This window comes from Mytilus trossulus, chromosome 1, assembly GCF_036588685.1.
Source record: "Mytilus trossulus isolate FHL-02 chromosome 1, PNRI_Mtr1.1.1.hap1, whole genome shotgun sequence".
NCBI classification, from domain to species: domain Eukaryota; kingdom Metazoa; phylum Mollusca; class Bivalvia; order Mytilida; family Mytilidae; genus Mytilus; species Mytilus trossulus.
This window is the reverse complement of record NC_086373.1, coordinates 15,511,509-15,525,766: the sequence shown is the minus strand read 5'-3', so window position 1 is coordinate 15,525,766 and position 14,258 is coordinate 15,511,509. Positions and strand designations below refer to the sequence as shown.

The 14,258-nt window shown below is 33.7% G+C and overlaps 1 protein-coding gene across 1 annotated transcript; it reads right to left on the bottom strand.

The window, feature by feature from the left end:
- Window positions 1-1,764: 1,764 nt before the first annotated feature.
- LOC134716361 (kinesin-like protein KIF20B) lies at window positions 1,765-6,747 on the bottom strand. The gene is made up of 5 exons (XM_063579326.1): window positions 6,655-6,747; window positions 5,122-5,324; window positions 4,436-4,545; window positions 3,563-3,727; window positions 1,765-2,148 (listed from the first exon to the last, which is right to left on the bottom strand). The coding sequence occupies exons 2-5, from the start codon at window positions 5,321-5,323 to the stop codon at window positions 1,765-1,767; spliced, it is 861 nt and encodes a 286-aa protein (XP_063435396.1). The 5' UTR covers window position 5,324; window positions 6,655-6,747.
- Between the last annotated feature and the right edge of the window lie 7,511 nt (window positions 6,748-14,258).

Here is a 14,258-nt window from a genome sequence, read left to right as displayed (position 1 = left end):
TTTCCGTTCTCCATTTATATTGTATACCTTATTCATATTATTCTTTTTGTTGGCACTTTGTTCAATTTTGGTTTTTTTTTCTGAAATTGTTTAACATATAACCCTTATTTATTGATTTTTTCTTCACATTGTGTCATAGAAAAAATGTATTCGTTCGGTGTATGTTCACTTGAGTTAATTTGTCTTTTGATTGAGCCATTTGTTGTGATGTTACACTTTTCTGATAAGGGCCAAGGTTGGTACCTATTAAAAAAAACACACACACAGAATGGAAACGTGTGTCTGGATCCGAAATAAAGGTAGTTAAAAAAATGTAAAAAAAATTGTGTATACTCTCATGCACGTTAGAAATTTAAGTAACAATTTGAGAAGGGAGTTATACAACTAAGAAGTCCCCGGAAGCAAATTTTTAACAAAAGCATTTCCTCCAATAGTTAGATGTACAACATTTTGCATTTGTTGATTATACATAAATATAAAAATAAAAATCCATAAAGTATCTTAGTTTGATACTTGTATTTAAAATTCATTTTATTCAGCGACTTTTTTTTTTATTTCGACCATGCATGCATGGCAGTTAAACAAGCCGTAAAACTAGAAACATACATGTAAATACAAATTATATATTTGTTTAATTGCAACTAACTTATCATTATGTTTTCATGAATATTATGAACATTATTTTATATATATATATATATATATATTACTTAAAGGTACATTTTATCTTTAATATATAGAAAAAAAATGGTTTTATCAATACTAAAAAAAACAAACAACCAATACAAAACAGCTGCCTTGTGATAATAAAAAAACCACCTTCAAATTAAAATAAAAACATCGATTACACTCTTTCATTACAATTAAATGTCAGTAATGTTATATGATTTATTTCAGATAAACATGTTTGTAGCACCTTTAAGTATAAACTTCGCGTTGGTCTACATCTTCAACAGGGTTGTTATGTATACATGACGAATAAATGAGATGAGTATAAAAATAGTTATATCAAAGTATATTCTTCATCATGGTACGTTAACGAATAATGCTTTTTACTGTGATTTGTGAGAATATCCAGTTCCTGTTACTGCACTAAATTGTGTCACCACATGAGCTGCGTCCAATAGAAATCGACCTATTGTAAGCTTGAAACATTCATATACGAATCAAAATGATGAATTAATGTCTGTTTTGATGGGTTCCAGATGCTGGCTTTAAAGGGGGACAGTTGGGACATTGTGCCCGCACCCCCTCGTTATGAGAAAAACAGTGTTGATAATAATCTAGGGAATCAACGAAGCGTGACTGGAGCGGGTCCCTCTTAGGCATTAAGTGCCCCTCTTTTATGAAAATTAATGGATCCACCACTGCTGTTCCTATAACAACTAAATTGTCAAACAGTTACATACTTTGCAAAGAGATTTGTGCAATTCGAAATCAGAAAATAAATTCATATTAATGCATTTGCATAAGGTATCACTTATTAATCTTCAAAGTAAACGAGTATAAAGTTTAGACCAGTCGTAAGTGATATTTCATTTGGGCAACCAGTGATAAATTGAGGCATAGGATAATCAAACATACTTCTAATATAGAAAAATAAATAATTTTATTGATCAACATTGAATGCAATGGACTTCATGAATTTCGATGATTTTAATTACTGATTATTCTTATAAAAAAAATCAAGGCATCAACCATTCTAGGCACATACATAACTACTTTGATTCTCAGGTAAATCCCAATTTGATCATCATCTGATGGTTAAAGGGGTTGATGAAATGTATTCTGACAGCAGCCCTCAGGTTCAGATTTTCCTTCTTGCCCGCAACACTGCCATATCTTTATCTTAGGATCGTTATTTCCATGGAGATGGACAGGTTTCCTGGGATGATAATAACACGTTCCAGTATTTTGACCCGGAACCAGTGCTTTATGACAATACCGGCATTCTTGCAGGCGTTTCCGTTTGAATCGTTTGTTATCTATCTGTTCATCTTGGCCGAGTTGGTATTCGGCTCTTTCATCTGCCAGGATTGATAGCTTCTTTTTCAACTTTTTATTGTCGCCATTGGCTTTTGCAAGTGCTGTATCTTTCATGTCATGTAGTTGCTCCAGAAATTTTTGTTTGATTTTTTCCGTTTGCAACTACAAAATAAAAATAAACCTCGCAAATTTTATATTAGCTAAATGCATGGGCATATCTATTTAAATTGATAACACAAAGTAGATGTCACTGAATACCAGGACCATGATATTTTTATTATCCAAAACATTTATTTGACATAATAACCTCTTTAAGTAAATAACACTCCTAATGCTCAGATCGGTTGTCACCGTGCAACAAGTTAATAACCCCATATAGGAAAAACATAGAAATCCTTTTGTCATTAGACACTGTCAAACATCCAAACATACTATCCACACTCATCTGTGTCCACACTTGTAACCTCTTTAAAATATTTAAAAGTCCTTATTCAACTGGGTTTAGAAGTATAGTACAAATATGACATCAGTTATGTGGAAAATATAGAATATCTCGCTGTGTGGTCTTTTTTAAGTTTCAAAATTATCAGTTTCTAACCTGTTAAAAACAGCAACAAAACTGTCAAGGTACTGATTTTCAATAACAGCTAGTAACTTTTATATCGTCATTTAATTAATGACTCTTCAGTCATGCAGAAGACTTAAATAACCGAAAGTCCAAACCCTAGTAATACCAATCGAGTTACTGGCTTCTGGGCCGGTAAACCCCCCGGGGTTTGAAGGCTTTTTGGTCTCGTTCGCTGCGCTTACTCGACAAAAAGATTAATATCGCAGCTGATTTTCTGTCTGATAATCGGTTATAATCAATCCATACTTTACATGCATACCCCAAAATGGCATCGTATGTAACATTATGTACGTCTTTTACTTGTACATGTATTTCACAACACAATTATAAAATATATAGATATAAGAAGATGTTATGGAGCATTGCATATTTTGATATTGTGAGTTGTAGTTCACAATATTTATGAAGCTTTAATAGTTCACATATTCATTTTGATTTTTTTTTTTGCAAAATTACGGTGTTGACGGATTTAACGGTTCACTACTAAGGTCATAGTTCGAACGCCGCATGGCGTCCTATGGACGCATTATATGTTTTATATTTTTTAATGAACTGCTTTCTTTTTGTCTAAGAGTTGTCTATTTTATTCCGTTTGAGGTTTGAAGCTGTTCCCTTTTCTGCTTATAGATTTGAATTGACAGAAAAGTTGATAAAAAATTATGTTCATTTTTTTTTCAACTTTTTTTTTAACTCAATCAAATGATATACAAATATCAACGATAAAAGTGATCATGTTAATATGCTCTCTTGGTTTGTTCAAGAAGAAGAAAATAATATTGGCACTGTAGTCTACTGCTTAGGAACACCAGGCTTTAAAATAAGTTTTATAACATATAAAAATTAACTATTCATTTATATTTCTGTGTGTATTGATATAAATCTAAACATGTTTTAAGAAATTCTACCCTATTAACATTTAGGAATATAATATGAGACAAAACGAATTACCTCTTCTTTGTACTCTTCGAGTTCTTTTCTGCATTCTATCAAAATATTGTTCAATGTTCTGATATCTTGCTCCAACTGGTACCTCTTGTTGGTCATATCGTTTACTCTTCCCTCCAAATCTTTGAAGTTCTCTTTTTCCAGTTCAAGCTTTCTATTTCTTGATTTCTTAATAAAAATGTATCAATAAATTAAATCACAAAAATAATGAATTCCGAGTAAAATTCAAAACTGAAAGTCCCTTTAAGGAATGACTGTAATATTTTTTCTGTCTATGAAGAAATAACATAAACAAATTGGTGCACACTGAATAACGCGCGTAGCGGGTTATTTAACAGTGTGCACCAAATTTTTGATGTTATTTCGAATAGACAGAAAAAATATTACAGTCATTTCTTATAATTTAATTCTAAATTCCTTTTTAAACCGTAGAAAACCATGAAGAAACGTTGATGACGTCACGGTCACATGACTAAATTATATCTATGGGCTCATAACAAAATAACGTCAGCCAATCAGAAGACGCTTTTCATCCAAAATTAAATTATAATTAAATGGCTAAATAAAAAGCTCAAAAACATCAAACAAATGCATAACAACTGTCCTATTCCTGGCTTGGATCATTCATTTTCTTATGTTGAAAATGGTGGATTGAACCTGGTTTTAAAGCTAGTCAAACCTCTCAATTGTATGGCATTAGCGTCAAATTTCATAATATTGACACGATGCGTGAACAAAAAACATCAATAATAGGTACAAATGTCAAAAATAGAGGTACAGCAGTCAACCTTGTGTTATAATCTAAACCACAATAAAACAAACAAATATTTTACAAACAAGCACTAATCGTCTAAATATTTTTGTACTGTAAATTACCTCATCAGTTAATCTTTCAATTACTTTTTTTGTATTTTCCATCTGTTTCTCAAGATCAGATTGAAGTTCTCTTGTTTTTTGTTCATTTCTATCTAATTGTTCCTTTAGCTCTAAGAGTAAAAATAAGTTAATAAAACCATTATACAATCATGTAGATAATTACGTAAATGTGACCTTATGCTAATTCGAATTAGAAATACAGAATTCACCTTTTCTTTCTTCGAGGTCCTAATCGACGTAGATTTGACTGTACACTTCAGAAATTAATAAATGTATGTTGATTACTTCCCTTAGACTATTAAACAGCTCGAGGTAAATTATAAAACAAAAGCTGGAAATGATTTTTTTTTTAACAAGATCGATAACAAACATTTAGATGTAAAAAACAAGTTATACAAAAACGTACGATATATCTTGTTGAAAAATAGTGCTCGTAACAAAAAATAAATGTTTTAATGTCTTTGCCCTCATTCAGTCAGTTTCACTACGAAGACTATTAAAATTAATCAAACGTTATTTATAACTCGAATATATTCTTAATTATTCATGTATTAATTATCTTTAATTCTCAACTTCTAGCTAGCGTTTCACAAAAATCGTATAATTACGTTAACTAACCATACAGCACTTGCTAATACATGCAATTCAGTTGCCGTTTTCCCTCATTTATTTGTGTATAATTGTACCTTCATGCTCAGAATGTAACAGTTGTAGTTCATTTATTTTTCTCAGTAAGCTCTTTTCCAACAGGTCTTTTTCAAAACTGATGGTTTCCCAGGCCCAGTCTCTCTCACCAATTGTATTACCCAGATGAATGTTAAGCATTGATTCTTCTGAATCAGCTCGTGGAACTTGAAGTCCAAACGGATCTCTGGTGAAATCACTCATTCTACAAAAAAAATTCAGCCATTTTTCCAAAATTCACATAAACTATTACCATATCAACTTTATAAATCATAAAAAACGATCTCGATCTCAGACTGTTAATACTTATAAACTTTTAATGCAACCAACTTAGCTATTTGCTTACCTCTCCGGGAAATATTCTTACGTTATAAAGTTACTATTTGGAGTACTAACAGGAATTTGTAACGATGGAAATAATTTATGTTGACGAACATATTTGAATTGCTTTTTCCAATCTTTTTTTTCCATTATATCGAACTTTTATGAAAGCTTTCTCAAACACAGGCGAAAAGCGGAGATGACGGGTGTGCACACAAACTGGTTTAGCCCGACCACTTTTTGGGGATATACACTGTTAGACAAGTATCTTACTATCTTCTTTATTGTTGTTGTGTACGCCTATATAATTTTTGATTATTTTCATACTTTTAATCTTTGAATTGTAAGTTAAAAATAAGGTGAAATGTTTATTAATTTATATTACGAATGGAATAACAAAATGTAGTTATTACCGGTAATATCAATATCACTATGTCAATCAAGCTAGTCAAAAGGGATCTACAGAAATCGGTATCATACCCTTTGTTCCTTTTACTGCGTAAGTGACGCTAATGTTGATCCATCAGTTGCGCGTCCCTTAATCATGTTAATCATTCAAAAATAAAAACAAAACTATCTATCTTGGAATAGTTTGATTATGGCATAGTTGAATAACAAAACATGAAAGTCACTATGGAAACGGTTTTAAACCCACGAGCAGTCTCCAGGATAGAACGATCAAGATCAACCACATGAAAAGTCTCCAGGATAGCAGTCGGGATACTTAGCTTCTATTATATTTAAGAAAAGAGATATAAAATGCATGGTGTTTGAACTGTTCAATTGTCAATAAAAGCAACAGTAAAAACGTACAGGTGGTGTTGACATGAATATCTATAATGTGGTCATTTTTATAAATTTCCTGTTTACCAAACTTTGAAATATTGAAAAACTAAGGATTTTCTTATCCCAGGCATAGGTTACCTTAACCGTATTTGGCACATTTTGTTTTAGGAATTTTGGATCCTCAATGCTCTTCAACTTTTTTTGTGACGAATTGAAAAGTTGTGTTCCTATAGAACATTACGTCAATGAATTCAGATCATTCATATTTTAAAAAATGCTTTAACTCAACCAGGAAGTGTGAAACCATATACATAAATTACTTACATCACTAACACGTAAAGAATATATATTTTCTCTATTATCATGTTGTATAATAAGTACACCATAAAATGGTAGACAATCATGAATTATTCATAACATGTACTTACTTTGTCTATGTAATAAATCTGGTCATATTATAAATCCGGTCATATAATAAAAATGTCAATAAGCCATATCAATACTTTTAAGCACTGCGTAGTATAATAAATAATCTTTTAATTTTTAAAAATAGAAAATGAAAAGTTCCAGTCACGTGGAAATGTTTCTAAAAATATTGTCTATTAATCTGGATTCGAAGAAGAAAGTTGTTAATCATTTTCATTATCTTCTTTTCATGTAATCTATAACTAGTCAAATTGAATTGATTCATTTAATTCGGGTACATTCCGGTCTTTGGTCGCTGTTTTAAGTATTTTATTAAAGCCATATTCAGGAGAGACAAATACAAAATTAATGTTTAATTCATATAAATATAAATATATAGCATGCGTTTAATTGGCTATTATATTCAAGTTCTTGTAATAAATAAAGTCGAATTCGACCACAGTGGCTGATATTCTAAAATTGGTGGTAAAATGTGAGGTAGGATAAATATTTATTGACCTTCACTTTATCCTTTGAAAAGGATAGGAATATTGACCTGACATTTTCTATCTTTTCAATATCATTTATATCTATTGCGCTAACGTGGTAATCTACTTTTGATATATCTTGATTTTTTGAATTCCTTTCTATTATCATTTATATAATGCATTAAAGGGAGGTGAGCGGCAAAATTATATGAAACAGCAACCAAACGTAAAAAAATAACCAAAATGCATCTAGAGGTACATAGACAGGTGCAATAAGTCCAACTCTGAATCGACACGGATCTATAAAAGTCATGAATAAATTGAATAGAAACATACGTTCTCAAAAAAACATAGTAAATTAATTTTATATTATTATAATGTTTATTTTTAACAGTCTCATTTGCTATTACTCGGTACTGTTATGGCATTCTTGTGAGGCAGAAAAATATTTCAGTTATTTTCCCTTTCTATTGATGAAAAGTTTGCACAATGAAACACTTAGTGTAACCTTTGATACAAATACAAGGGTTTCTCAGTATTGTCAATATCTTTTAATAGTAAATGCTGATGAATTTCTTTGTATAAGATGTTTATAATCACTTGTTTTCGTCTACGAAAGGCTGTATTTGTATGACCTACTATCAGACACAATCGCTACGAAAGGCTGTATTTGTATGACCTACTATCAGACATAATCGCTACGAAAGGCTGTATTTGTATGACCTACTATCAGACATAATCGCTACGAAAGGCTGTATTTGTATGACCTACTATCAGACATAATCGCTACGAAAGGCTTTATTTGTATGATCTACTATCAGACATAATCGCTACGAAAGGCTGTATTTGTATGACCTACTATCAGACATAATCGTTACGAAAGGCTGTATTTGTATGACCTACTATCAGACATAATCGCTACGAAAGGCTGTATTTTTATGACCTACTATCAGACATAATCGCTACGAAAGGCTGTATTTGTATGACCTACTATCAGACATAATCGCTACGAAAGGCTGTATTTGTATGACCTACTATCAGACATAATCGCTACGAAAGGCTGTATTTGTATGACCTACTATCAGAAATAATCGCTACGAAAGGCTGTATTTGTATGACCTACTATCAGACATAATCGCTACGAAAGGCTGTATTTGTATGACCTACTATCAGACATAATCGCTACGAAAGGCTGTATTTGTATGACCTACTATCAGACATAATCGCTACGAAAGGCTGTATTTGTATGACCTACTATCAGACATAATCGCTACGAAAGGCTGTATTTGTATGACCTACTATCAGACATAATCGCTACGAAAAGCTGTATTTGTATGACCTACTATCAGACATAATCGCTACGAAAGGCTGTATTTGTATGACCTACTATCAGACATAATCGCTACGAAAGGCTGTATTTGTATGACCTACTATCAGACATAATCGCTACGAAAGGCTGTATTTGTATGACCTACTATCAAACATAATCGCTACGAAAGGCTGTATTTGTATGACCTACTATCAGACATAATCGCTACGAAAGGCTGTATTTGTATGACCTACTATCAGACATAATCGCTACGAAAGGCTGTATTTGTATGACCTACTATCAGACATAATCGCTACGAAAGGCTGTATTTGTATGACCTACTATCAGACATAATCGCTACGAAAGGCTGTATTTGTATGACCTACTATCAGACATAATCGCTACGAAAGGTTGTATTTGTATGACCTACTATCAGACATAATCGCTACGAACGGCTGTATTTGTATGATCTACTATCAGACATTATCGCTACGAAAGGCTGTATTTGTATGACAAACTATCAGACATAATCGCTACGAAAGGCTTTATTTGTATGACCTACTATCAGACATAATCGCTACGAAAGGCTGTATTTGTATGACCTACTATCAGACATAATCGCTACGAAAGGCTGTATTTGTATGACCTACTATCAGACATAATCGCTACGAAAGGCTGTATTTGTATGACCTACTATCAGACATAATCGCGTTAAAAGTCATAACAACAAATCAATTTCTAATTTTCAAGAACTTTCGGTCATGTCCTATGCAAATATCTTGCGGATTGTAATTTTATATTGAGTATACATGACGCTTAGGACAAACTGAACGATATGTGCCGTCTTACCAGAACCTTAGGCGAACGATAAGACGTCAGCCTTGTCACAAAATCAATATAAAAGCCATCTTTGCAGCAGAAAAAAAGAACATTCTGCATAACTTTATGACTTTTGTATCGTAAAAATTTGATAGCAATATTGGAACAAAATTGTTCAATTAGTTTTGAATTGATCAGATATCATTTTCTCCTATATTAAAAGATAAGAATAATTTCATTACAGCTAAAACGTTGTGAAGTTCCATGAATAAAATGATACCAATCGCTTATTCAAACACACGAAATGGCAATTTTGTTTGAAATGGAAAAGCTTTTTGAATATCAGATGTGCAATGAATTTCATTAAAAAAGGGGAACGATTTTGAAATCAATATCTAGTATTTTTTCAAGTTGAGTTATGATAGAATAAGAGTATTAAACCAAACACTCATGCATAGAGGGTAATATAATCAATCATTATTTAATTAATTTGTTTTATTATTATTATTATTTTAATGAAAATGTATCTTACAAGAAAAATAAATCTTAATATTTATATTCATATTATGGATATCAATGAAAAAATTGCTATATCTATATAAAAACGTACGTTCATTCATGTTGCAGCACTCTGCTTCAGATGCTTATGGTATATTGATACATTTTGTGGAGTAATTTCGGGGAACGAATGAATCTTCAACAGATGTACATTTTTTGTAACTACTGATTTATCAAACTTTTTTTATCGGTCTAATGTTCTTATTATGAAGTAAAAAAATAAGCTCTGACTTACGTTTTTAATCAACAACTCGATTTAGGTCTTGAAACAAATAAAGCGTTCACACAATATGGTTAATTAAGATAAGGTTCGAAAATACATTATATGACAAAGAGATGTTATACATTGATAAATGAGTATCACGATGGTGTTTTGCAAAATAAAGAACAGTAAGGAAAAAAATAATTAAAATATATGAGCAGATAAGAAATTGTCCTAAAAACTCACAAAATGTAGAAATAAAGATCCCTGACCCTTATAACATAAACAACATGACGGATGCCACATGTGGAGTAGGATCTGCTTACTCTTCCGGAGCACCTGCTATCATTATCATAAGTTTTTGATGGGGGTTCGTGTTGCATAGTCTTTAGTTTTCTATGTTGTGTATTCTGTACTATTATTTGTTAGTTTGTCCTTTTATTTTTAGCCATGGCGTTTTCAGTTTATTTTTTATCAATGAGTTTGACTCTCCCTCTGGTATCTTTTGTCCCTCTTACATAGAACTATGTCCAGTGCACGATGTTTTGTCGATATTGTCAACATCGCAATGCCAACTTTATAGAGTCGTTATTGTGTTTACATTGAATTTGTATCCTATCAATATGTTCTATACCTTTCTGTTTACATCGTTCACATCGCATACATCGCGATGTTGACAATATCGTGTCAACATCGTGTTTATATTGTATATATAGAGTCTATACCTTTCTGTTAACATCGTTCACATCGCATACATCGCAATGTTAACAATATTGTGTCAACATCGTGTTTATATTGTATATATATATTTGTTACATCTTGTGATCAATTTTATTTGGCAATCGCCAATGGCAGTCAGCAGGGTTAAAGAACATCAGTTGTTCGACCTGTTAGTCAAATGCGTTTTGTTTAAATATACTTTTTCACTCTTTTGGTCTTTTGGAAAATGTTGTTTGTGCTGTTTTTAGACCCTTCTACAACGAAATTTGTTTGACATGCACACGTATAAAAATTGCGGTTTTTATCCAACGCAGTCATAGGTTTGAACGTAGTTTTCAATTTAGACTCGTTTATATATATATATATATATTCATAAGTACGTCTGAGTCAGTGACAACCCTACAACAGATGTATCCATCGGATCGCCATCAATGATGGTGATACATGGCTGTGTACATAATGTATATACAACTCGTCTAAACATCAACCCAACAATGTTAGATCTGTAAATTTGCTTTCGCAAATTTTTGGTTCTTCCCTCGCCGGGATTCGAACCCATGCTACTGTGATATCGTGACACCAAATCGCCTGCACTGCAGCCGTCCCGCTAGACCACACGACCACCTGGGCTCTCAAAAAAAGAGCTTTCGGTGGCCATATGTTACCTTTCCACGTCAGTTTTAATCTAGCGGCGTACTACAGTACATGATATATAAGGCATGAAGATGTTATTGTTACAGATCAGCTAAATTATCTATAGTAAAGGATCCTTCAAATTAATGTAAGATACAGACACAGAAAATAATTATATTCATAAGTACGTCTGAGTCAGTGACAACCCTACAACAGATGTATCCATCGGATCGCCATCAATGATGGTGATACATGGCTGTGTACATAATGTATATACAACTCGTCTAAACATCAACCCAACAATGTTAGATCTGTAAATTTGCTTTCGCAAATTTTTGGTTCTTCCCTCGCCGGGATTCGAACCCATGCTACTGTGATATCGTGACACCAAATCGCCTGCACTGCAGCCGTCCCGCTAGACCACACGACCACCTGGGCTCTCAAAAAAAGAGCTTTCGGTGGCCATATGTTACCTTTCCACGTCAGTTTTAATCTAGCGGCGTACTACAGTACATGATATATAAGGCATGAAGATGTTATTGTTACAGATCAGCTAAATTATCTATAGTAAAGGATCCTTCAAATTAATGTAAGATACAGTCACAGAAAATAATTATATTCATAAGTACGTCTGAGTCAGTGACAACCCTACAACAGATGTATCCATCGGATCGCCATCAATGATGGTGATACATGGCTGTGTACATAATGTATATACAACTCGTCTAAACATCAACCCAACAATGTTAGATCTGTAAATTTGCTTTCGCAAATTTTTGGTTCTTCCCTCGCCGGGATTCGAACCCATGCTACTGTGATATCGTGACACCAAATCGCCTGCACTGCAGCCGTCCCGCTAGACCACACGACCACCTGGGCTCTCAAAAAAAGAGCTTTCGGTGGCCATATGTTACCTTTCCACGTCAGTTTTAATCTAGCGGCGTACTACAGTACATGATATATAAGGCATGAAGATGTTATTGTTACAGATCAGCTAAATTATCTATAGTAAAGGATCCTTCAAATTAATGTAAGATACAGTCACAGAAAATAATTATATTCATAAGTACGTCTGAGTCAGTGACAACCCTACAACAGATGTATCCATCGGATCGCCATCAATGATGGTGATACATGGCTGTGTACATAATGTATATACAACTCGTCTAAACATCAACCCAACAATGTTAGATCTGTAAATTTGCTTTCGCAAATTTTTGGTTCTTCCCTCGCCGGGATTCGAACCCATGCTACTGTGATATCGTGACACCAAATCGCCTGCACTGCAGCCGTCCCGCTAGACCACACGACCACCTGGGCTCTCAAAAAAAGAGCTTTCGGTGGCCATATGTTACCTTTCCACGTCAGTTTTAATCTAGCGGCGTACTACAGTACATGATATATAAGGCATGCGAAAGCAAATTTACAGATCTAACATTGTTGGGTTGATGTTTAGACGAGTTGTATATACATTATGTACACAGCCATGTATCACCATCATTGATGGCGATCCGATGGATACATCTGTTGTAGGGTTGTCACTGACTCAGACGTACTTATGAATATAATTATTTTCTGTGACTGTATCTTACATTAATTTGAAGGATCCTTTACTATAGATAATTTAGCTGATCTGTAACAATAACATCTTCATGCCTTATATATCATGTACTGTAGTACGCCGCTAGATTAAAACTGACGTGGAAAGGTAACATATGGCCACCGAAAGCTCTTTTTTTGAGAGCCCAGGTGGTCGTGTGGTCTAGCGGGACGGCTGCAGTGCAGGCGATTTGGTGTCACGATATCACAGTAGCATGGGTTCGAATCCCGGCGAGGGAAGAACCAAAAATTTGCGAAAGCAAATTTACAGATCTAACATTGTTGGGTTGATGTTTAGACGAGTTGTATATACATTATGTACACAGCCATGTATCACCATCATTGATGGCGATCCGATGGATACATCTGTTGTAGGGTTGTCACTGACTCAGACGTACTTATGAATATAATTATTTTCTGTGACTGTATCTTACATTAATTTGAAGGATCCTTTACTATAGATAATTTAGCTGATCTGTAACAATAACATCTTCATGCCTTATATATCATGTACTGTAGTACGCCGCTAGATTAAAACTGACGTGGAAAGGTAACATATGGCCACCGAAAGCTCTTTTTTTGAGAGCCCAGGTGGTCGTGTGGTCTAGCGGGACGGCTGCAGTGCAGGCGATTTGGTGTCACGATATCACAGTAGCATGGGTTCGAATCCCGGCGAGGGAAGAACCAAAAATTTGCGAAAGCAAATTTACAGATCTAACATTGTTGGGTTGATGTTTAGACGAGTTGTATATACATTATGTACACAGCCATGTATCACCATCATTGATGGCGATCCGATGGATACATCTGTTGTAGGGTTGTCACTGACTCAGACGTACTTATGAATATAATTATTTTCTGTGACTGTATCTTACATTAATTTGAAGGATCCTTTACTATAGATAATTTAGCTGATCTGTAACAATAACATCTTCATGCCTTATATATCATGTACTGTAGTACGCCGCTAGATTAAAACTGACGTGGAAAGGTAACATATGGCCACCGAAAGCTCTTTTTTTGAGAGCCCAGGTGGTCGTGTGGTCTAGCGGGACGGCTGCAGTGCAGGCGATTTGGTGTCACGATATCACAGTAGCATGGGTTCGAATCCCGGCGAGGGAAGAACCAAAAATTTGCGAAAGCAAATTTACAGATCTAACATTGTTGGGTTGATGTTTAGACGAGTTGTATATACATTATGTACACAGCCATGTATCACCATCATTGATGGCGATCCGATGGATACATCTGTTGTAGGGTTGTCACTGACTCAGACGTACTTATGAATATAATTATTTT

Excerpts from the sequence above, each read along its gene's own strand:
- LOC134716361 (XM_063579326.1), bottom strand. The coding sequence starts at position 5,323 with ATGAGTGATTTCACCAGAGATCCGTTTGGACTTCAAGTTCCACGAGCT. Across the intron at positions 4,546-5,121 it reads GTTACATTCTGAGCATGAAG|AGCTAAAGGAACAATTAGAT; the intron begins GTACAATTATAC and ends TTTTACTCTTAG. Across the intron at positions 2,149-3,562 it reads TCGAAGAGTACAAAGAAGAG|TTGCAAACGGAAAAAATCAA; the intron begins GTAATTCGTTTT and ends TTTATTTTGTAG.